General features: G+C 35.2%; 1 protein-coding gene across 8 annotated transcripts in view; it reads left to right on the top strand.

Annotated features, from left to right (window-relative positions):
* LOC106157185 (dedicator of cytokinesis protein 7) overlaps positions 1–16,182 on the top strand; it is a 28,461-nt gene continuing 12,279 nt past the window's right edge. For 2 of the 8 annotated variants that reach the window (XM_086997697.1, XM_086997662.1), the window contains exons 1-26: positions 1–90; positions 1,491–1,605; positions 4,391–4,566; positions 4,768–4,839; positions 4,992–5,109; positions 5,399–5,614; positions 5,727–5,812; positions 6,063–6,129; positions 6,348–6,497; positions 6,819–6,884; positions 7,117–7,282; positions 7,582–7,772; positions 8,018–8,111; positions 8,425–8,587; positions 8,763–8,880; positions 9,383–9,436; positions 10,806–10,876; positions 11,108–11,249; positions 11,476–11,577; positions 11,881–11,943; positions 12,916–13,002; positions 13,360–13,452; positions 14,499–14,715; positions 14,974–15,132; positions 15,592–15,747; positions 16,035–16,111. In XM_086997697.1, coding sequence (XP_086853823.1) covers positions 50–90; positions 1,491–1,605; positions 4,391–4,566; positions 4,768–4,839; positions 4,992–5,109; positions 5,399–5,614; positions 5,727–5,812; positions 6,063–6,129; positions 6,348–6,497; positions 6,819–6,884; positions 7,117–7,282; positions 7,582–7,772; positions 8,018–8,111; positions 8,425–8,587; positions 8,763–8,880; positions 9,383–9,436; positions 10,806–10,876; positions 11,108–11,249; positions 11,476–11,577; positions 11,881–11,943; positions 12,916–13,002; positions 13,360–13,452; positions 14,499–14,715; positions 14,974–15,132; positions 15,592–15,747; positions 16,035–16,111 — 3,060 coding nt within the window. In that variant the 5' untranslated portion in view covers positions 1–49. The remainder of the gene's footprint in view (positions 91–1,490; positions 1,606–4,390; positions 4,567–4,767; positions 4,840–4,991; positions 5,110–5,398; positions 5,615–5,726; positions 5,813–6,062; positions 6,130–6,347; positions 6,498–6,818; positions 6,885–7,116; positions 7,283–7,581; positions 7,773–8,017; positions 8,112–8,424; positions 8,588–8,762; positions 8,881–9,382; positions 9,437–10,805; positions 10,877–11,107; positions 11,250–11,475; positions 11,578–11,880; positions 11,944–12,915; positions 13,003–13,359; positions 13,453–14,498; positions 14,716–14,973; positions 15,133–15,591; positions 15,748–16,034; positions 16,112–16,182) is intronic. The other 6 variants (XM_013532750.3, XM_086997679.1, XM_086997688.1 and 3 more) reach the window with 6 other exon arrangements.

Here is a 16,182-nt window from a genome sequence, read left to right as displayed (position 1 = left end):
GAAAATAATTTAGGTATGAGTTATAGCACTGCATGTTAGGAAAATAAAAATGGCGACCGGCCGAAGGGCCTTTGCGGAAAAATTGATCAAGTAGGTATTTACTAGGCAGCATGGTGTCCTAGAAAGGCCCTGTCTTTAAATAATCATATACTGCTGAATATCATTTTTGCACTTCTTGTAATATTTTATGAAATCCATCCTTAATACTATTAGATCCATCTGATTCTGTTTTTCATAAAGTTATAAACTTCCACCTACAGAAACTTAGTTTCAATGAAATGAAAGAAACCTCTACTAGTTCTGCTGCTCTAGCTTTGATCACCAGTATTAGAGTGCGATTTTTAGAAACACCTAATTCAATAATATCGATACTGTGGTGATCTCCATACATGATCAATGGGTCTTTTACCAGAGCGAAGTGTCAAGTTCTACCAGGGTATCCCTACAATTTTTATGCGGTGTGACTGAAATGCGCAATACACCGCAATACAGCGCAACACAGTGCAATACACTTCAAAAATCAAATCCAGTTGCAATTACACTAAAGAAATGACCATTCCCAGCAAAGTGGGGTGATATAAAAACAACCTATATTACTAGGTAAGTAATATCGTTGATATAAATTAACAAATCAGCAAAACTTTTATATTGTCCGGTTGGCAGCCATGTTGGCAAGTGGCTCTTCTTGGATATATTACTTGCCAAGAAGAGCTACTCGCCAACATGGCGGCTGACCAAACAATGAAAAAATTGTCAAGTTGTATCACCAATATTAATTAATATGTACTATATGTTGCTTTTATATCACCCTATTTTATTTGAGATTATCCTTTCCTGTGTTTACTTGCAACTGGACTTGTGTTATCAAGTGTTTTGCGCTGTGTTGCGCTGTATTGCAGTTTATTGCGCATTTCAGTCATATGCCTATTCTACCTTTTGCCTGACCTACCCCCACTTTGCTTACTTCCTCAAAGACCTTAAATTTTTATGCCCAGTTTTGCATATTGAGGAGGACATCTCATTGCTACTGGACTACAGGTGACTTTATTTTGATGCAAACATGCCATTGTCTGTTGAGATAAAAAGGTGCCATAAGTATAGTAGTAACTATACTATAGATGCGGCCTACAGATGTAATGATTTCCCAAATCTTATATATATTAGTTATTGTTTTTCAGTAATTTTCTATATTCAGGCTTGGGTGGCTGTCACCTTGATTGGTTAATAAACCTAAAATCAAAGAGATCAGTTTGTAAAGTTTGTGCACTTTAAAGCAACAAGATTAGTGTGGTTGCATACATGAACAGGCAGTAGGTATCTGAGTGGCAGCTGTTATAAGTTCTCTGGTCATATCATACTTTCATGCAATCATTACAAGATGTCTTAATCCTTTTCTGTGGTTTCAAGGTTCTTCAACTGATCTAGGTGACAGCCGAGTACAAATTCAGTTTTTTGTTGGTATCTGTGTGACTGTTGTTTTGTTTTTACAGACAAGGGGCAGCAGAAGTCCGCAGGCAGATCTCATCAGCACATATCAGGGACATCCCCAAAAGCATTAGTGGAGGTTCTCTTGCAAGTGGAGGATCTCTTGCAAGCGCACAATCAGTAAGAACAAATTATTATGAATACTGAATCATATGCATTTTCGTGTTAGTAGTATCATCAGTATTTATCTTTTGCCATGAATAAATGCAGTATCATTTACTCAATCTTTTGGAGAAAACTATCAACAGCACTGCACAAAGTGATTGGCTGCAGAAATGTCTCTTCTCCAAATTTCCAAATTTTGACACAGCAGGCCTTATAAACCTAAGTGCTGTTTTGTGACTTAGAGTTTCAGATTTGGGATTGAAAGGGCTACATTTATTAAAATACAATTTCATTGTGCGTTTGGAAAAAAATACTTGTTATGAACACCACATTTTAAACTACAAACCTTACCCTTATCCTCCCATCTATGGGACCGTTCACATGAAAAATCTATTTTCTCAAAATCTAAAAATCTATTGGCGGTATCTTGTGATCATGGTCTGTGCTCTGAATACCTCACTGCCTGCAGTAGTATCTCTAAGCTGTGGAGTTCATCAGTTTAGTTGTGACGACTCAAGCATACAGATGCGTAATATGACTAGTGATAGTGCTTGTTGTTGCACAAAATCGATAAACACATTTTTCAAAGCAACTGCAACCGCCATTTACTTTCTAACTACCTACTGCGCATGCATCAAGGTATGAGAATCTCCTCCGAGCGCAGCCGAGAATTAATAACAGCTTTGGAAGTAACTCGCTCGTGCTGTCAGTAATTACACCGCGGGGTATTCAGGGCACAGACAGTGATAACAAGATACCGCCAATAGATTTTTAGATTTTTAGAAAGAAAATTTTTCATGTGAACGGTCCCTATATATATGTATGTGCCGAAGGATGCATTACGTAATATACTCTCTTATTTATATATGCTTTAGCTTAGGAATATTAAGTTATAGCAATACATTGATTCATTTTGAAGCATTTTATTTGTTTTACTAATAATAATGTTAATTCAAGAAACATCATTTACCATTTATGAAGCCTACACTGAGAAGTATAATTGAATTCCGTATAGAATTATTTGGTTTGCCAATAGTGTCAGATATACTCAAACAGTTTAGAACTAAGCATGTGTCTGGATTTCCTGTAAACAAACACAAAATTGCATTACACTGCAAAGAATCACAATGGGGTTTACGAAAAGTTAATTTTACAATGAGTAGTTTCCAGGAAAAAAATTGCCTCACCTTACTGTGTAAAAAAAAACACAAATCAGTAATTCATTTCTCTTGTCATGTGCAATAATGATTCCATCTTCAATGCGGAAAATTGTGAATTTTACAAATAATGTACTTTTTAAGTCACCAGTTTTTAATATTAAGACATTCTTTTCAATGATAGCAAAAAAAAAAAAAAAAAAAAGTTGAATAGCAGACTACTTTATAGTTGTATTAGATACAGTAGAAGGACCACAAATGCACAGGAATATATTTTTAATGATCCCTGATTCCCAAAATTCTGTTATGTATCAGAAAGGTAGAGTCATTACCATATTTTACTGATCTATCTTTATCAAGTTTATTACTTTACCAGATTACTGTAATGGTATACTTTTCTGTTACGATATAATATGTGTACCTTGTATCCTAAACCAATGCTATATTTCAAAGCAACCATTGCAACCATTTGATATTTGTACATATTGCAATTTTGCAGCGTGAAAATAATCAGTTGCTGGGACCACTGTGGCATATTTCAGGCATTATTGCAGTAAATTCACTCTAAAACTTGTCTTTCTAGAAATTAAAGAATAGGGAAATTAGTAAATGTTATTGGTTGTGCACCATAAGTATTTATATATTTATAATTGTTTTATATGTAATACTGAAACAACTTTATGAATAGTTTTAGAAATTTGAGACCATATAAGCACAACAAATTATCTGTGGGTGTCACATTTTTGTAAACTTATATTAAATTTCAAGTACTTCATGGAGGAATTCAATCTTTGAGCTTACTAATAGTCGGTGTTGGCATTTCTTTAAAGGATGTTTCATGTCTTGAGACATACAAATAGATAATGTAAAATGAATGATAGAGTTTACATAACAAACCTTCCTCTTAGCACTTGGGAAATGGCATCTTGATAATTTTTGTGTATTTGTTGTGTATCCTTTTATCCTTATAGAATCGGGCCATTTAAAAACCATTAAGCTAACCTAGATATGAGTGAAACGTTTGCCCCAGATGTTCTTGTAACCAAGGTGATTTTATCCACAGGTATCCAATTTACATTTTATGACTCTGTTGATGGAAATTAAGGCTGACTTATGCAGAAAAGTATAGCTTTCAGTTGGATTGGGTCTAGTAAGCTGTGTTATACAGTATATGTTGTTGATTTTTCATTAGTCTTTGGCTCATCTTCAAGTTATCGCCTCTTATGAAATGAAAAATGAAGAGAGCAAGGGGCTGTGTTAATATTAGACGTAGGCTTGCGTCAGTAGGAGTAAGTTGTTTGATGCAGAATCAGAGTTGTTGTTAAAATGTTCATTTGTATACCTTTTTATAGTATTTTTACATGAGGTGAGCTGTTAAACACATAGCAGATACAATGATTTATAGGTTTGGAATTGTGTTAGCAGTTTCTTTTATAAAATGGGCGAGGAGAGCTTACAGCTGCTGATGTAATTTGGGGTATAATTTTTGCAAAAAAAATGTACATGGTACAGTGGTAAATCATCACTTTGTAACCAAATGATATCTAGTTATGTGCAGATGGTAGAATAAAATTAGATAATGTATCTTGAATCAGTTTTATTTATATACATATATTTATGTAGTCTTTCAAACTTTTTTTCAGATTTCGCTGAATGATGTCGTCGATCCCCCAGATTTTGAAGATGTTTTGGTCCAGCAAGAATATCTCATTGAGAGGGACCCCATGCAACATCTCCTAGAATTCCCCAGAGATGACATTGATGTGAAACTGCTTCCCAGAAAATGTAGGACCATAGCCCCAGTTATTCCAGAGCATGGGTGAGTCAGAGGGTATGATGAATGGGTACATAACATACAGAAGTGAGTCAGGGATGGATATTTGAGTTACAGACAAGGAAGTGAGTGACAGTTGAAGAGTTTATTACAGAAGTTGGGAGCAGAGACAGGGGGGGATGGGGGGGGGATTAAGAAGATTGAGAAGATTTTATAAATGGCTCATGTGAAATATTTTATTTTTAGCTCTGAAAGTGACCCACATGTGAGAGACTGCATAAGGACCTATTCCTCAGACTACACTGTGGTGAACAGAAAGTAAGTGGTTGAAAAAAGGAAATTTTTTAAAATGTAAATGTTGCTCAGAAGAGAAATGCCATGTTTTGTTTCCATGACAAAAGGTTATGCACAGCACATTTAAGCTTCATGCTTTAAGGATAACATGTAAATTTAGCGCCATCTGTTGCCAGGTACCAGGTGTTCAGCTCCAGCCGTAACAGTAAACTCAGGGAGGTCCAGAAGGTCCAGGAGGCAGTGTCCAAACAAGAGTATGAGGTGGACACAGAAGACGATTTGGAACAGACTGTGGTCAGTTCTTACTTCTCTTCTCTTTGGACTGTTTTGATTTTTTTTTTTCAGAAATCCTTGATATATAAATTTTTATGTTGAAGGGAAAATTAGTCTAAATATGATCATAACACATGTCTCAGAATTTTATCATGGTTAGATATAGTCAAGCTGTGTATTTAATCGAAATCTTTTGAACCGGAATTTATTTCCTAATAAAGTCACATATATTACGCTTGGCTAATTATTGTCCTTATATGTATATTTTATAGTGTGTTATCTACTGTAGTCTACTATGTGTCCCATACAGGTTCCCCAGAGGTCCCGTGGCTCCATTCACATGGACAACACTCCCAGGGGCAGCTGGGCCAGCAGTATATTTGATCTGAAGAACTCCCAGGCTGACCCCCTGTTACCTGGCCTGCTGGAACACACCCCCACGGAACAGCTAGACGTACAGAGTGAGACACAGAGGCAACAGAACAGGCAGAAAGCCATATTTGCCTTATATCCGATGCAAGAAGAGGTATGCGGTTTTAGATTTGTGATTTAATATGGATTTGTGAAAAAAATGTTGTTTCAAAATGGGAAGCATGCTTGTGACACTCAGTGTTGAATTATTTGTTTTTGTATAACAGGAGGAGATGATAGAACGCCGTTTGCCTGCTGCAGTTCCATCTGAGCATTTTGGCTACCGGATTCTTGTCAAGTGTCTGCAGCTAAAGTATGTAGATCTATGTGCTGTTCTTTATGGTCTTCTCAGTCTGAATCTAGTTATGCCTATGGTCTTCTTCTGATGCCATAAGCTGCACAATTGAGCTTTCCAAAACTTGATAATGGGGATGCTATTATCAATAAGTTTGCATCTGAATTCATGGATAATTTATGTACCTTGTACTCATCTTTATTGTATCAAGTTGTAAATTTCGTTTAAAGGGGAGATAACTTTGAACATTCTATTTCTTAATATTTAGGCTTGAACTTGAAATTGAGCCAATCTTTGCCACCATGGCACTGTATGATGCTAGTGCAAAGAAAAAGGCAAGTATAAATTAAATAGTTAATTTGATAAGGCGAATGGTGTCTGTTTTGCATCTTTCATGTATTTGTTTCTTACATTTAATTATTGATGATTTTCTGTTTATCCTACAGTTGATGAAAGTATTTCAAAATTTTAATTACTGTATTGTTGACCTGTGCACAGTGTTTCAGTTAGAAAGCAGATATTTTAATATTGAAAATTATTTTTTAATCTGCAGATATCCGAGAACTTTTACTTTGACCTGACACCGGAAAACATGAAGAAAATGTTGGGGTCACATATACCATACCAAGACATCTCTACTCTGAGTAGATCTTGTATTTTCAGCATTACATACCCCTCTCCAGATGTATTCCTTGTTGTGAAGGTAAATAAAAACTAAAATGGACATCAATGTTAGTAGTAGAAATATTTAAGACTATCCAGATTAAGAGAAACATTCAATGTTGTGTTAAAAGAAAGAACATTTATGGTAGGCTTTTCTTAGTCCATTTGAAGGTAACATCTAATTTGTATTCTGCAAGAAAGTGGGGAGATAATTCAAATATTTAAGGGGAGATTTTGTGTCTGCGGAAAAAGTTGATGTATGAAATAAACATTGTTTTGACAAAAATGATAATATGTAATACTGTAGATCAGGACACTTAATAAGCTGACAAAACATAGATTTAATACCATATTTTTCCAGCTTGAGAAGGTGCTACAACAGGGCAACATCTCAGAGTGTGCAGAACCATACATGAAAGATGAAAAGGTAGCTGTATTTCCTTTGTTTTGCTAGATTATAAAGGCCAATACCGAGTTCATTGTGTGGCATGTGAACAGAAACATGTTGAAGGAACTTGTCAGTTACAAATGGGTCAATCAGTTTTTTGAGATTTGAAAAAAAATTCCGTATTAACATAATACAATGTACAAAGTTGTTAGTATTCTAAAGACAGATTCTTGACTAACTTTGTAATTTTCTATATTGTTGCTGTCTTCAGAATCGTGACAAACTAAAAGGCAATGCAGCCTATTTCTGTGAGAAGTTAGGCAAGTACAGAATGCCCTTTGCTTGGACAGCCATCTACTTAATGAATATAGTCAGTGGGGCCAATAGTCTGGACAGAGAAGATAAGGGCATGGAACCTGGTAGCACTAGTAGCCTAGGTAATGTTTAAAGAAACATAAGCTCTATTGGTGATGTATCTCATTAGTTTAACCTGGACCTGTGCATCTTGCTCAAGTCTTTTGCACCTGGTCTTATACTGCCATTAAACTTGCATGTTACTTCAGGTAGCAGAAGTGCATACTGATGAATAACATTTGGCTCTAGGTATTTTCTTAAGTCATATATAGATTTAGTATTCAGAGGAATATAGTATTTGCTAAAAACTGTACAGTCATGAGTAAAACATTTCCTGATATGATATATTTATATGTGTAGTTTTATATTTTACAAACCTCAGATCGTAGAGGCACACAGTTTGACAGCTTCAGAAAGAAATCTCGAGATGATGCCGCTTTCGTTCGGCAAGGCTCTTTAGAACGTAGGAAGTCACTGTTGGACAAAAGGGTGAGCTGGTCGCCAGAAGAGGGAGGCACTGGTCTGGATAACTTCAGACCTGTCACACTGACGGTGTCCAGTTTTTTCAAACAGGTAACGGTGTCCTTAATCTCCATCTCATAGTTGGCATTTGGAGGAGTACATTGTAAATTTATGTTTTGTGAATTATCATTATAAGTAGTTGATGATGAAAGAATCTTTTATGAGTTTGAAAGAAGTCGGTAAATGATGAAAATTGGTGGTTAAGATGCCTATATGTGGATATGTAGCATAACAAATCGTGGTTAGTTCTACTGCAGTTAGTCTTATAAAACCACACCTTGTTTTTGTTATGCTAGGAGGGAGATAGACTAAGTGATGACGACCTGTTCAGATTTCTGGCAGATCTTAAAAAGCCAACGTCTGTGTTGAAGAGACTTAAATGTATTCCTGGTAAGTATGAAGCCATAAAGGTAATACCCCCATTGCAGCACATGGTTTTAGTATGTCATGTAAATCAAATTTTGACATGTATAGGAATGCCATATTCTAAAAGTTATGTGCTTTTTTATTGGGAAAATATCAGGTTTGCAGTCAAACTGATTTTTATATGTAGGAAGAATTATATTTTCATTAGCATTGGGAGCAACATGCTGACATTCCTTTTCTAGTGAGGTGTGATACTTAATAACTGACAGGAGGAGGTTTGTTCTGTCTTTTGTATGCACCTATTTTCTTCTTAGTCCTGCTTTTCCCCTGCTTCCAGGTACCTTGAAGCTGGACATCTCTCCCTGTCCAGAGGAGCCAAAGTACTGCCTCAGCCCTGAGCTCTACAAGATTGACCCCTACCCTGATGACAAGGGCCGGCCTACCAAGGAACTCCAGGAGTTTCCCTCCAGGGAGGTGTATGTGCCTAATACAACATATAGGTAAGGTATTGCCAGGAAAATCTTGGAGTTCTCCCTAAAATTGTTCTGATAGTGTATTTATTTTTGGGGTGCATTTCACTTTGAGCAGAGATTTTAAAAGTGGAGATCTTCATTTATTTGGGAATTGACATACAAGGGAGTCTGGTTACCTTATTTGTTACTGTTTTTCCCCCAGAAACCTGCTGTTTGTTTATCCAAAGTCTGTGAACTTTGCTAACAGACAAGGAGCTGCGCGAAATATAGCAATCAAAGTTCAGTTCATGGGTGGGGAGGAGGAGGTCCATGCATTACCGGTGAGTAGAGGACTTGAATTCAAATCAATAATGAGTGTTGGTTAAGTTGAGTTATTAGATACCTGTGAAAGTCTTCACCTGTTGAAAATGGTTCAAATTGTGTACTTCAGGTGAACTGTTGCCACATTGTATCTGATGTGGTTTGCATAATGTAAAGTTGTTCTTATCACTATAATGTTGCTGTGATGTTCCAGCACGATTGTCTTAATTTTAAGAATCCAAGTGATTGAATAGTATCAGCTTTTATGTCACTTTTTTATAGTGTGGCTGTAGTTTTGAATAATGTGTGCATCCTATTTCACTGACATTTTCTTTCAGATGTCTGTCTATTTCCTTTACAGTTTTCTACATTCTTGATAAGATTGTTTTTAGTCAGTAGATTTTGCTGGAGTTATATGCAGTGAAACACAGTTTTGAATTAAAACATTTCACAATTATGATAATACCCAGTTGTGAGCAAGTAATCCCAAAACATAAAATGACATTTGTAATTATTACACAGCTCTATGGCACTGATGACTTTGAGATGAGGAAGTCTTTCCAGAACAATATGAAGGTAGAGCAGTGTAACACTAACATAGACAGTAACAAACTCTGGTCATAGATGCAGCACACTACCAGTATCTGTATAGTAGTTTGTAGAATAGATTCACTGGCATGTATAATTTATATTCCAATACTTATCATACTGACTCAGGGCTATGAATTGTTGGCAGATTTGGGGGTATACAGGGATTAAACTAGGCGAATTCTAAAAGTTGGATATTTTATATCCAAAATCTGGAAGGATGTTCTTTGTAGCATCTTGTAGGAAGGATGACCCCTTCTACCCTTAACCTGTTTGATTTTGTCCATGAATTTTATAGTTGGATGTTCTACACCTATTACTTTTATAAGATAAAAAGGTTGAGTGTTGTTTTAGACATGTTATCAAATGTTATTTTAATAATAGATTTTTCATTCCAGAAAATCCAATATTCAATTCCCCCAAAAAATTGTTTCTTAAAAATCTATTCGAATTTTATCTGAATTATTCATGGTCCAAACATTTTTGTCGTTTAAAGGCTTGGTAATTTCTCTTTTTTAATTTAAATAAAGCTACAAATCACTATATGCATAAAGCACAAGTTGAATATCATACAGATACAAGTATATATGAAAAGTTGTATGATATGTATCATGATTTAAGTACTGACATAGTCTGGCATGTAAAGGTTGGACTATATTGAATACTTTAACAAGTTCATATACCTAAAAGGCTTAATGGGACACATTTAATGTACTGAAATAAAGCTAGTTTTGTGATTAATGATTGCCATATGACTGAAATATGTCATGTTTACCAATGTAATGTTAAAACATTATTAGTTTGCTTTAATAATGTGCTCCTTATGGTGTATATGTGAATGATAGTAGTTTGCCTTAAATAAGTTATAGATGAAAATATATACATGGTATATAGATGTATTAACACCTTAAGTTCTCATAGTCCTTTTTATACTCGTACTAACAGCATATGGAAGTCGTAAACTAAACCTTTCCTCTGTAAAAGTAGTTCTTCTCATTTTCAGAATGATTTAATTTTTTATGGAATCTACCTGTATGAATAAAATGGTTCTTTGCATTGTATCAGCATTTCTTCTGTACATATAAGCCAACATTGATTGTATTCTGTAGTTAAATGGATAAAAAGATGTGTATAATTAGATATTCTAGAGATGGGGATTGAGTGGGGATTTGCAGAATCAGATGTAAACATTGGTGAAAGTCATAATTCCTGAAATAGAAGAGTTGAGAAGGCTCCTCAGATTCTTTATCAAGTGTCGTGTACATGACTTGATTTTAAATTTCCTCAGGATATTTTTGTTGTGACCTTTCTCAATAGATAAATGTGTTCTTTTGTTTACCATTTGAACATATTTCAGGTGATATTTGGCAAGTCCAGCTGTCCAGAGTTCTCTAGAGAAGCTTACACCAGTGTGACGTACCATAACAAGTAAGACCTTTCTTTTCTTACCACAACTAGAGTGTCCTTGTAGCTTAATGGTTGCCATGATGTTTAAAATTCAGGTAAAATTACCAGTGATGTAATGTATATGTAACACATCATGTTGTGCTGAATAATTATGTTCGAAGGACTCCCTGTTTAACTTATTTTTAAAACTTCTATTAAGTCCAATGTAGGTAGAGCTTGTACAAAAGAGGTATTTTACATCCTGTCTTTCAGGTCCCCCGACTTCTATGATGAGATCAAGGTGAAGTTACCAGCCAGGCTGGGGGACCCACACCACCTGTTTTTCACCTTCTACCACATCAGCTGCCAGAAGAAAGATGTCCCACAACAGCTGGAGACACCTATTGGTTATAGTGTAAGAAATTGAGTTACAAGCATTTTTAAGGCATTTGACAACATTAGTGACTGTCTTTTTTTTTTTTATAATTTACTTTATAAGGTATTGTCATCTTTGTCACCTTCTGTAAAAACTGTTTTCTTTTATTGCCAACTTTCATTTTGATCAGATGATTTTGATGATATTAAAATATATAAATGAATGTTGTATTATGAGTTTGACTTTTTTATGTGTATACTTAAAGTGGCTGCCAATCCTGCAAGATGGACACCTGGTAGTAGGGGACTTCAATCTGCCAGTGTCTCTTGAGAAACCACCACCCAACTATTCAGTTCTGCATCCTGATGTAAGTACCATATATCTATATATTTTGAGTGTACAATTTGATAAGACATTCCATTTAGGTAAGCATGCATTTCGTACTTGGTACTAGTTGCTTGTTCTTTTGGTTTTAATGCGGCATCTTTGTTTTTATTATGGTAGATGATATGTATACTTTCTCTGTGTTCTTTCTTTTTTGTTCATTTACATTAGATAAAAAGTAAGCTTGCAATAGAATGTATTGTAGTTCTCTGTGTATACAGGTTAGGCCTTAGTGCACATTATGTCAGTAACTGTAGTCTGTGTTGTTTGGTTTCTTACTAACTAGGTTCACATAGATAGTAGCTGGAGGACCAAGCTGTCTGCATTGTTCTCCGATGAGTCTTATGAGGTTAAGACACAATTGCTTGTAATCATAATATCACAATGCATTCCCACTCTATGATATCAAAGACACCTGCTTCATGATGGGTCACAGGGTTTTATACACCCGTACCCCTGCTGATGACCATATTTGTATATGGTTACATGGGTCAGACTTCATCTATTTGATCTAAGATTTCAAAATGTAAGCCTAACTTTTCGCTGATAAAACTAGGGTAACCATTCCTTCTTGATTGTGCAGTTTTTGAAAATAGCATTTGAATAAGAATTGAATTTGATTATCTTAACATCAGAAGGATTTTTTGTTCTTATAAGATTTTTTGTTTTCACATTTGGAAAAATTACTTTTTACTCCCATAAAATCTGATGTGACTAAATGATATCCACCCTTATATATGCATCTTTCTGCACTGACTTGCTGCGCAGTTTTCCATTTTTCCTCTGCTCAAGCAGCACAGCTGAAAGGGGGAAGGGTATTTATCACACTCATTGACAGATGTAGCTTCTTTAGGAATTTCAAGTCTTCACTGACATTTTTCTGCTAGAATTGCTTTGAAATATAAAAATCTTTGCTTTCTGATATATTTATTGCATTTCATGAGTTCCATTTTTCCATATTTTATATTTTTAAGTAGGATTGGAAACCTTGCTTTTAAGATTTTTCAGATTTCTTATTTATGCTTTTTCTCATTGTAGTTTGTTTTCACCGCAATGCTTTTTGTAACAGACAGAAAATCATCTTGAATACTAACAATGTTTATTGCACAGCTGATTACTGACTGTTTGTTTTCAGTATTTTTATTCCTTAAAATTAAATTGATTACATTGAAACACATTATAACTATGAATCATAATATATTGTCTTTTTGAATAGACTCTAGTCCTGTAACTCTCCATTATGATGAGAATTTAAGTGGTGAGATGAAAATTTTTAATTGATTCCATAGGCTAATAGAGGCTGGTACATTTTATTCCTTAGGTGATGCTACCAGGGATGAAGTGGATAGACAACCACAAGCCTATCTTCAGTGTCTCCATCAGTGCTGTCTCCAGCATTCACACTCAGGTAATAACCCAATATCATTATAGGATATTAAGAATATTATGTTGTGTTCCAAACTTTTAAACAGTTGCAATGCATTTTTGAAGGATTGAGTTTGCACTCTGCTTGTGCTGTTGAGGTAAAATGCAAACTAGTGTTGTCTTAGTCACAACCAACTTGTTGAGAAGTGAGAGTAATAAAGCTTGGATCAGTTAAACCTTATTGCAAGTATGAATAGAAAATAGAGAATAGGCTAATTTATTGAATTAGTTGAGTTTCCCACTCTGCAACGAATCATATTTTTCTCTATGCTTTGTGTACTTTGACATCTTCCAATATGCTGCTGTTTTATTTCACACCTTGAATTGTTGCTTCATCCAGGACAGAAATATTGATCGCTTCTTGAGCATGTGCCAGAAAGTTTCTAAGTATAGTCACACTGGCCAGAGTGCAGCTGACCATCACTCTCAGACTGTAGGTTATGTTTGGTGCAGGGGCCTTATTGCTTTTAAGTTGGAAAGGGAAGAAAGTGACAGTGACCAGTGAACCAAAGGTTGAAAAAAGCATAATAAAATGATTTATCAATCCATATTTTAAGTATGTTACATGTAAAGATTTTATACCTCATCCAAGATTAAACAAAGTTAGTTTTATGTTGGAAAAAAAACAAAAAACAATGTTGTTGGACAAAAACACATCCCTGTGGTTCATTTTACTCTGACACATTCTTCCAACCCAGATGTCTTTCCTCATTTTCAGTGGCGCTTTGCAGATTTTGTTTCATACTGATGTGCATTATTTTGTACCCCTATTTATTATTGGATATTTACCCAGATGGAGGTGGCTTCTATATTATTATGATTATTATTATTTTGCAATGAAAACATGGAATTGTATTTATTTCCCTACCCTTGTATTGTGCTTGTATTATGTGTGTATTATTCTCCTGCTTGTACTGTATAGTGGACATAATATCATGGTAGCTTCAGGTGGATGGACACATATGGTGGTGTGTAGATTATGGCAGTAAAGACAAAAGACACATTCACAATTAGACTTACTAAGGCTACAAAAACCATAAGACCAGATTACATTGGGACCAAATTATAAGTCCCATTTAAAGCAGTCTGTTTTATTGGTGATTTCCAGTGAAAATGTTCTGCTCTATGTTAGTCAAGTTGTGAACAGGGGCATATTTTTCCCATATTGCTAAAACATACACTTTCCATACTTGATTTTTTCCACACAAATTATTCTTTTTGATATAATTTCAAGGAACACCATTCTGAACACCTTTCAGGTACATTCTTGTGTTTAAAGTTACGTATTTTGGTTTGCAAAATATATATTGACATGTGTACAGATTTGTGAAATTATACAAATATGTATTTGTAAATGTATAATTTGTAAGTTATGACATATACGCGGTTATCATTCATTCATGCCTATGACAAAATTGGTAGAGGTCAGATTATGCTTTGAAAAAAAAACCATTGGATTGGATTGGATTTTTTTTCCAGGACGAGTTTCTAGACCGCTTTCTAACTCTGTCCCATTGTGCGGAGCAGCACAACATTCCGCGGGGCATTGGTCTGGAGAACTTTGAGGGAGAGCTGAAGAAGAGTGTGGCAGACGTGTCCAGGGCTATGGGAGAACCTTTGGTCAGATTCCTGCCACTGATCATGGACAAATTGGTGCTACTGATGGTCAGACCACCTGTGATTGGGGGACAAGTTGGTGAGATTTTTGGATCTTTGACCAATATTTGAAAAATTGTGATAGAATTGTATTTGAAGAATTGGAAGGCGATGTTTTGGAATTTATTCATTTGTTACTGTTTCTAAAATTTTTCAAAGAGAAGTTCAGTTATACTGATATTGTCTTATTGGAAATTTTAAGTAGCTTAGTAATAGGTTCTAAACTGTATGGCTTCTAATTCTAGTTTATTTTTAAGTGACTGTCATTTATTTTACCATGTTTTCTCTCTTCTTGCAGTGAACATTGGACAGACCTCCTTCGAGTCAATAGCACAGCTAGTGAAGACATTGCAGAGTTTACTGGAGGATAAAAATGACCTCCATGGCAGAAACAGCCTCCTTGTGCAATACATCCAGTTTTCATGTACACTGCCACACCCAGATCTCAGTGCAATAGGTAGGGAGAGATTCAGAGAAAGTTCAGACCGGAAATAGTCATCCAGAGTAGTATTTCATTATATATTTAGTCCAGTGTGCAAATCAGTGTTATTAACTTTAGGCATGATCACATCAGGACTAACTTAGACCTAAAGTAGTCTAGTTGATGTCACCAGACAATTCGTTTTTTTGTTTTACATGGGATTTTGAAATCTAATCTTTTTAGTCTTTTTTTCTCTGAAGTAGTTTTTGACTTTCATCATCACCAGTGCAGTAATGTAGTTTTGATTTCTTTAGTGTAATGTAGAATATAAACAAGCTTAACAAATAACAGATTTTTTATTTACTAACAAGTATTTTGAAACAGTCAGTCAAGTTGAAGTTCATATAAATAAGCACAGTGGATATGTACACAATTTTGAAAAGAAAATGAATTGCAGTGACTGTGCCCTAATCTCTGCTACTAACTTTGCTTCAGCTTCCACACCTAACATGAGCAACTATGCCACTCTGGGTCGCCCCACCTCTCTCCCTGTTGGGAAACAAAATATCCCAAGAAGCAGCAGTGACCCTGACCTTGCTGTGACCCCTACCACCCCTGACTCTGAGGTGGAGAGAATGTTGGGAATACCATGTATGTATTGAAGATTATTGTTATAGTAACTTTTAGTGAGCTGTTTAGATTTAAAATAAAAAGGAAGTAACATGAGTTAATTGGATGAAAATGGCGAAAAGTTGATAAGCATGGATGCTTCGTGTAAGTTTTTATGGTTTTAGCTAGAAATTTTGGAAGTTAGGACATGAACATTTATTGTCTTTGGTGTTGTGATTAAAAAGATAAAGACAGCATATTCATTAATATTTTGTTGCCTTTGTTGATGTGATTCATTGATAAAAGACAATGAATTAATTTATTTTCAGCTGCTAAAATAGACAGAAGTGGCAGCCTCAGACATCCAGATCAGCCACCTAGATATGGCAGACTCCATAGCAAGAAGGTAACAGCTGAAATATTTAAGGTCTAACATGCTGTGCCAGATATATGAACTTCCCTTGGACATTTTTATCT

The sequence above is a fragment of the Lingula anatina genome, chromosome 1 (assembly GCF_051362555.1).
Source record: "Lingula anatina isolate TDL-2025a chromosome 1, LinAna3.0, whole genome shotgun sequence".
NCBI classification, from domain to species: Eukaryota; Metazoa; Brachiopoda; class Lingulata; order Lingulida; family Lingulidae; genus Lingula; species Lingula anatina.
Note: the sequence above shows the minus strand (reverse complement) of the source record. Positions and strands in the feature narration are given on the sequence as shown.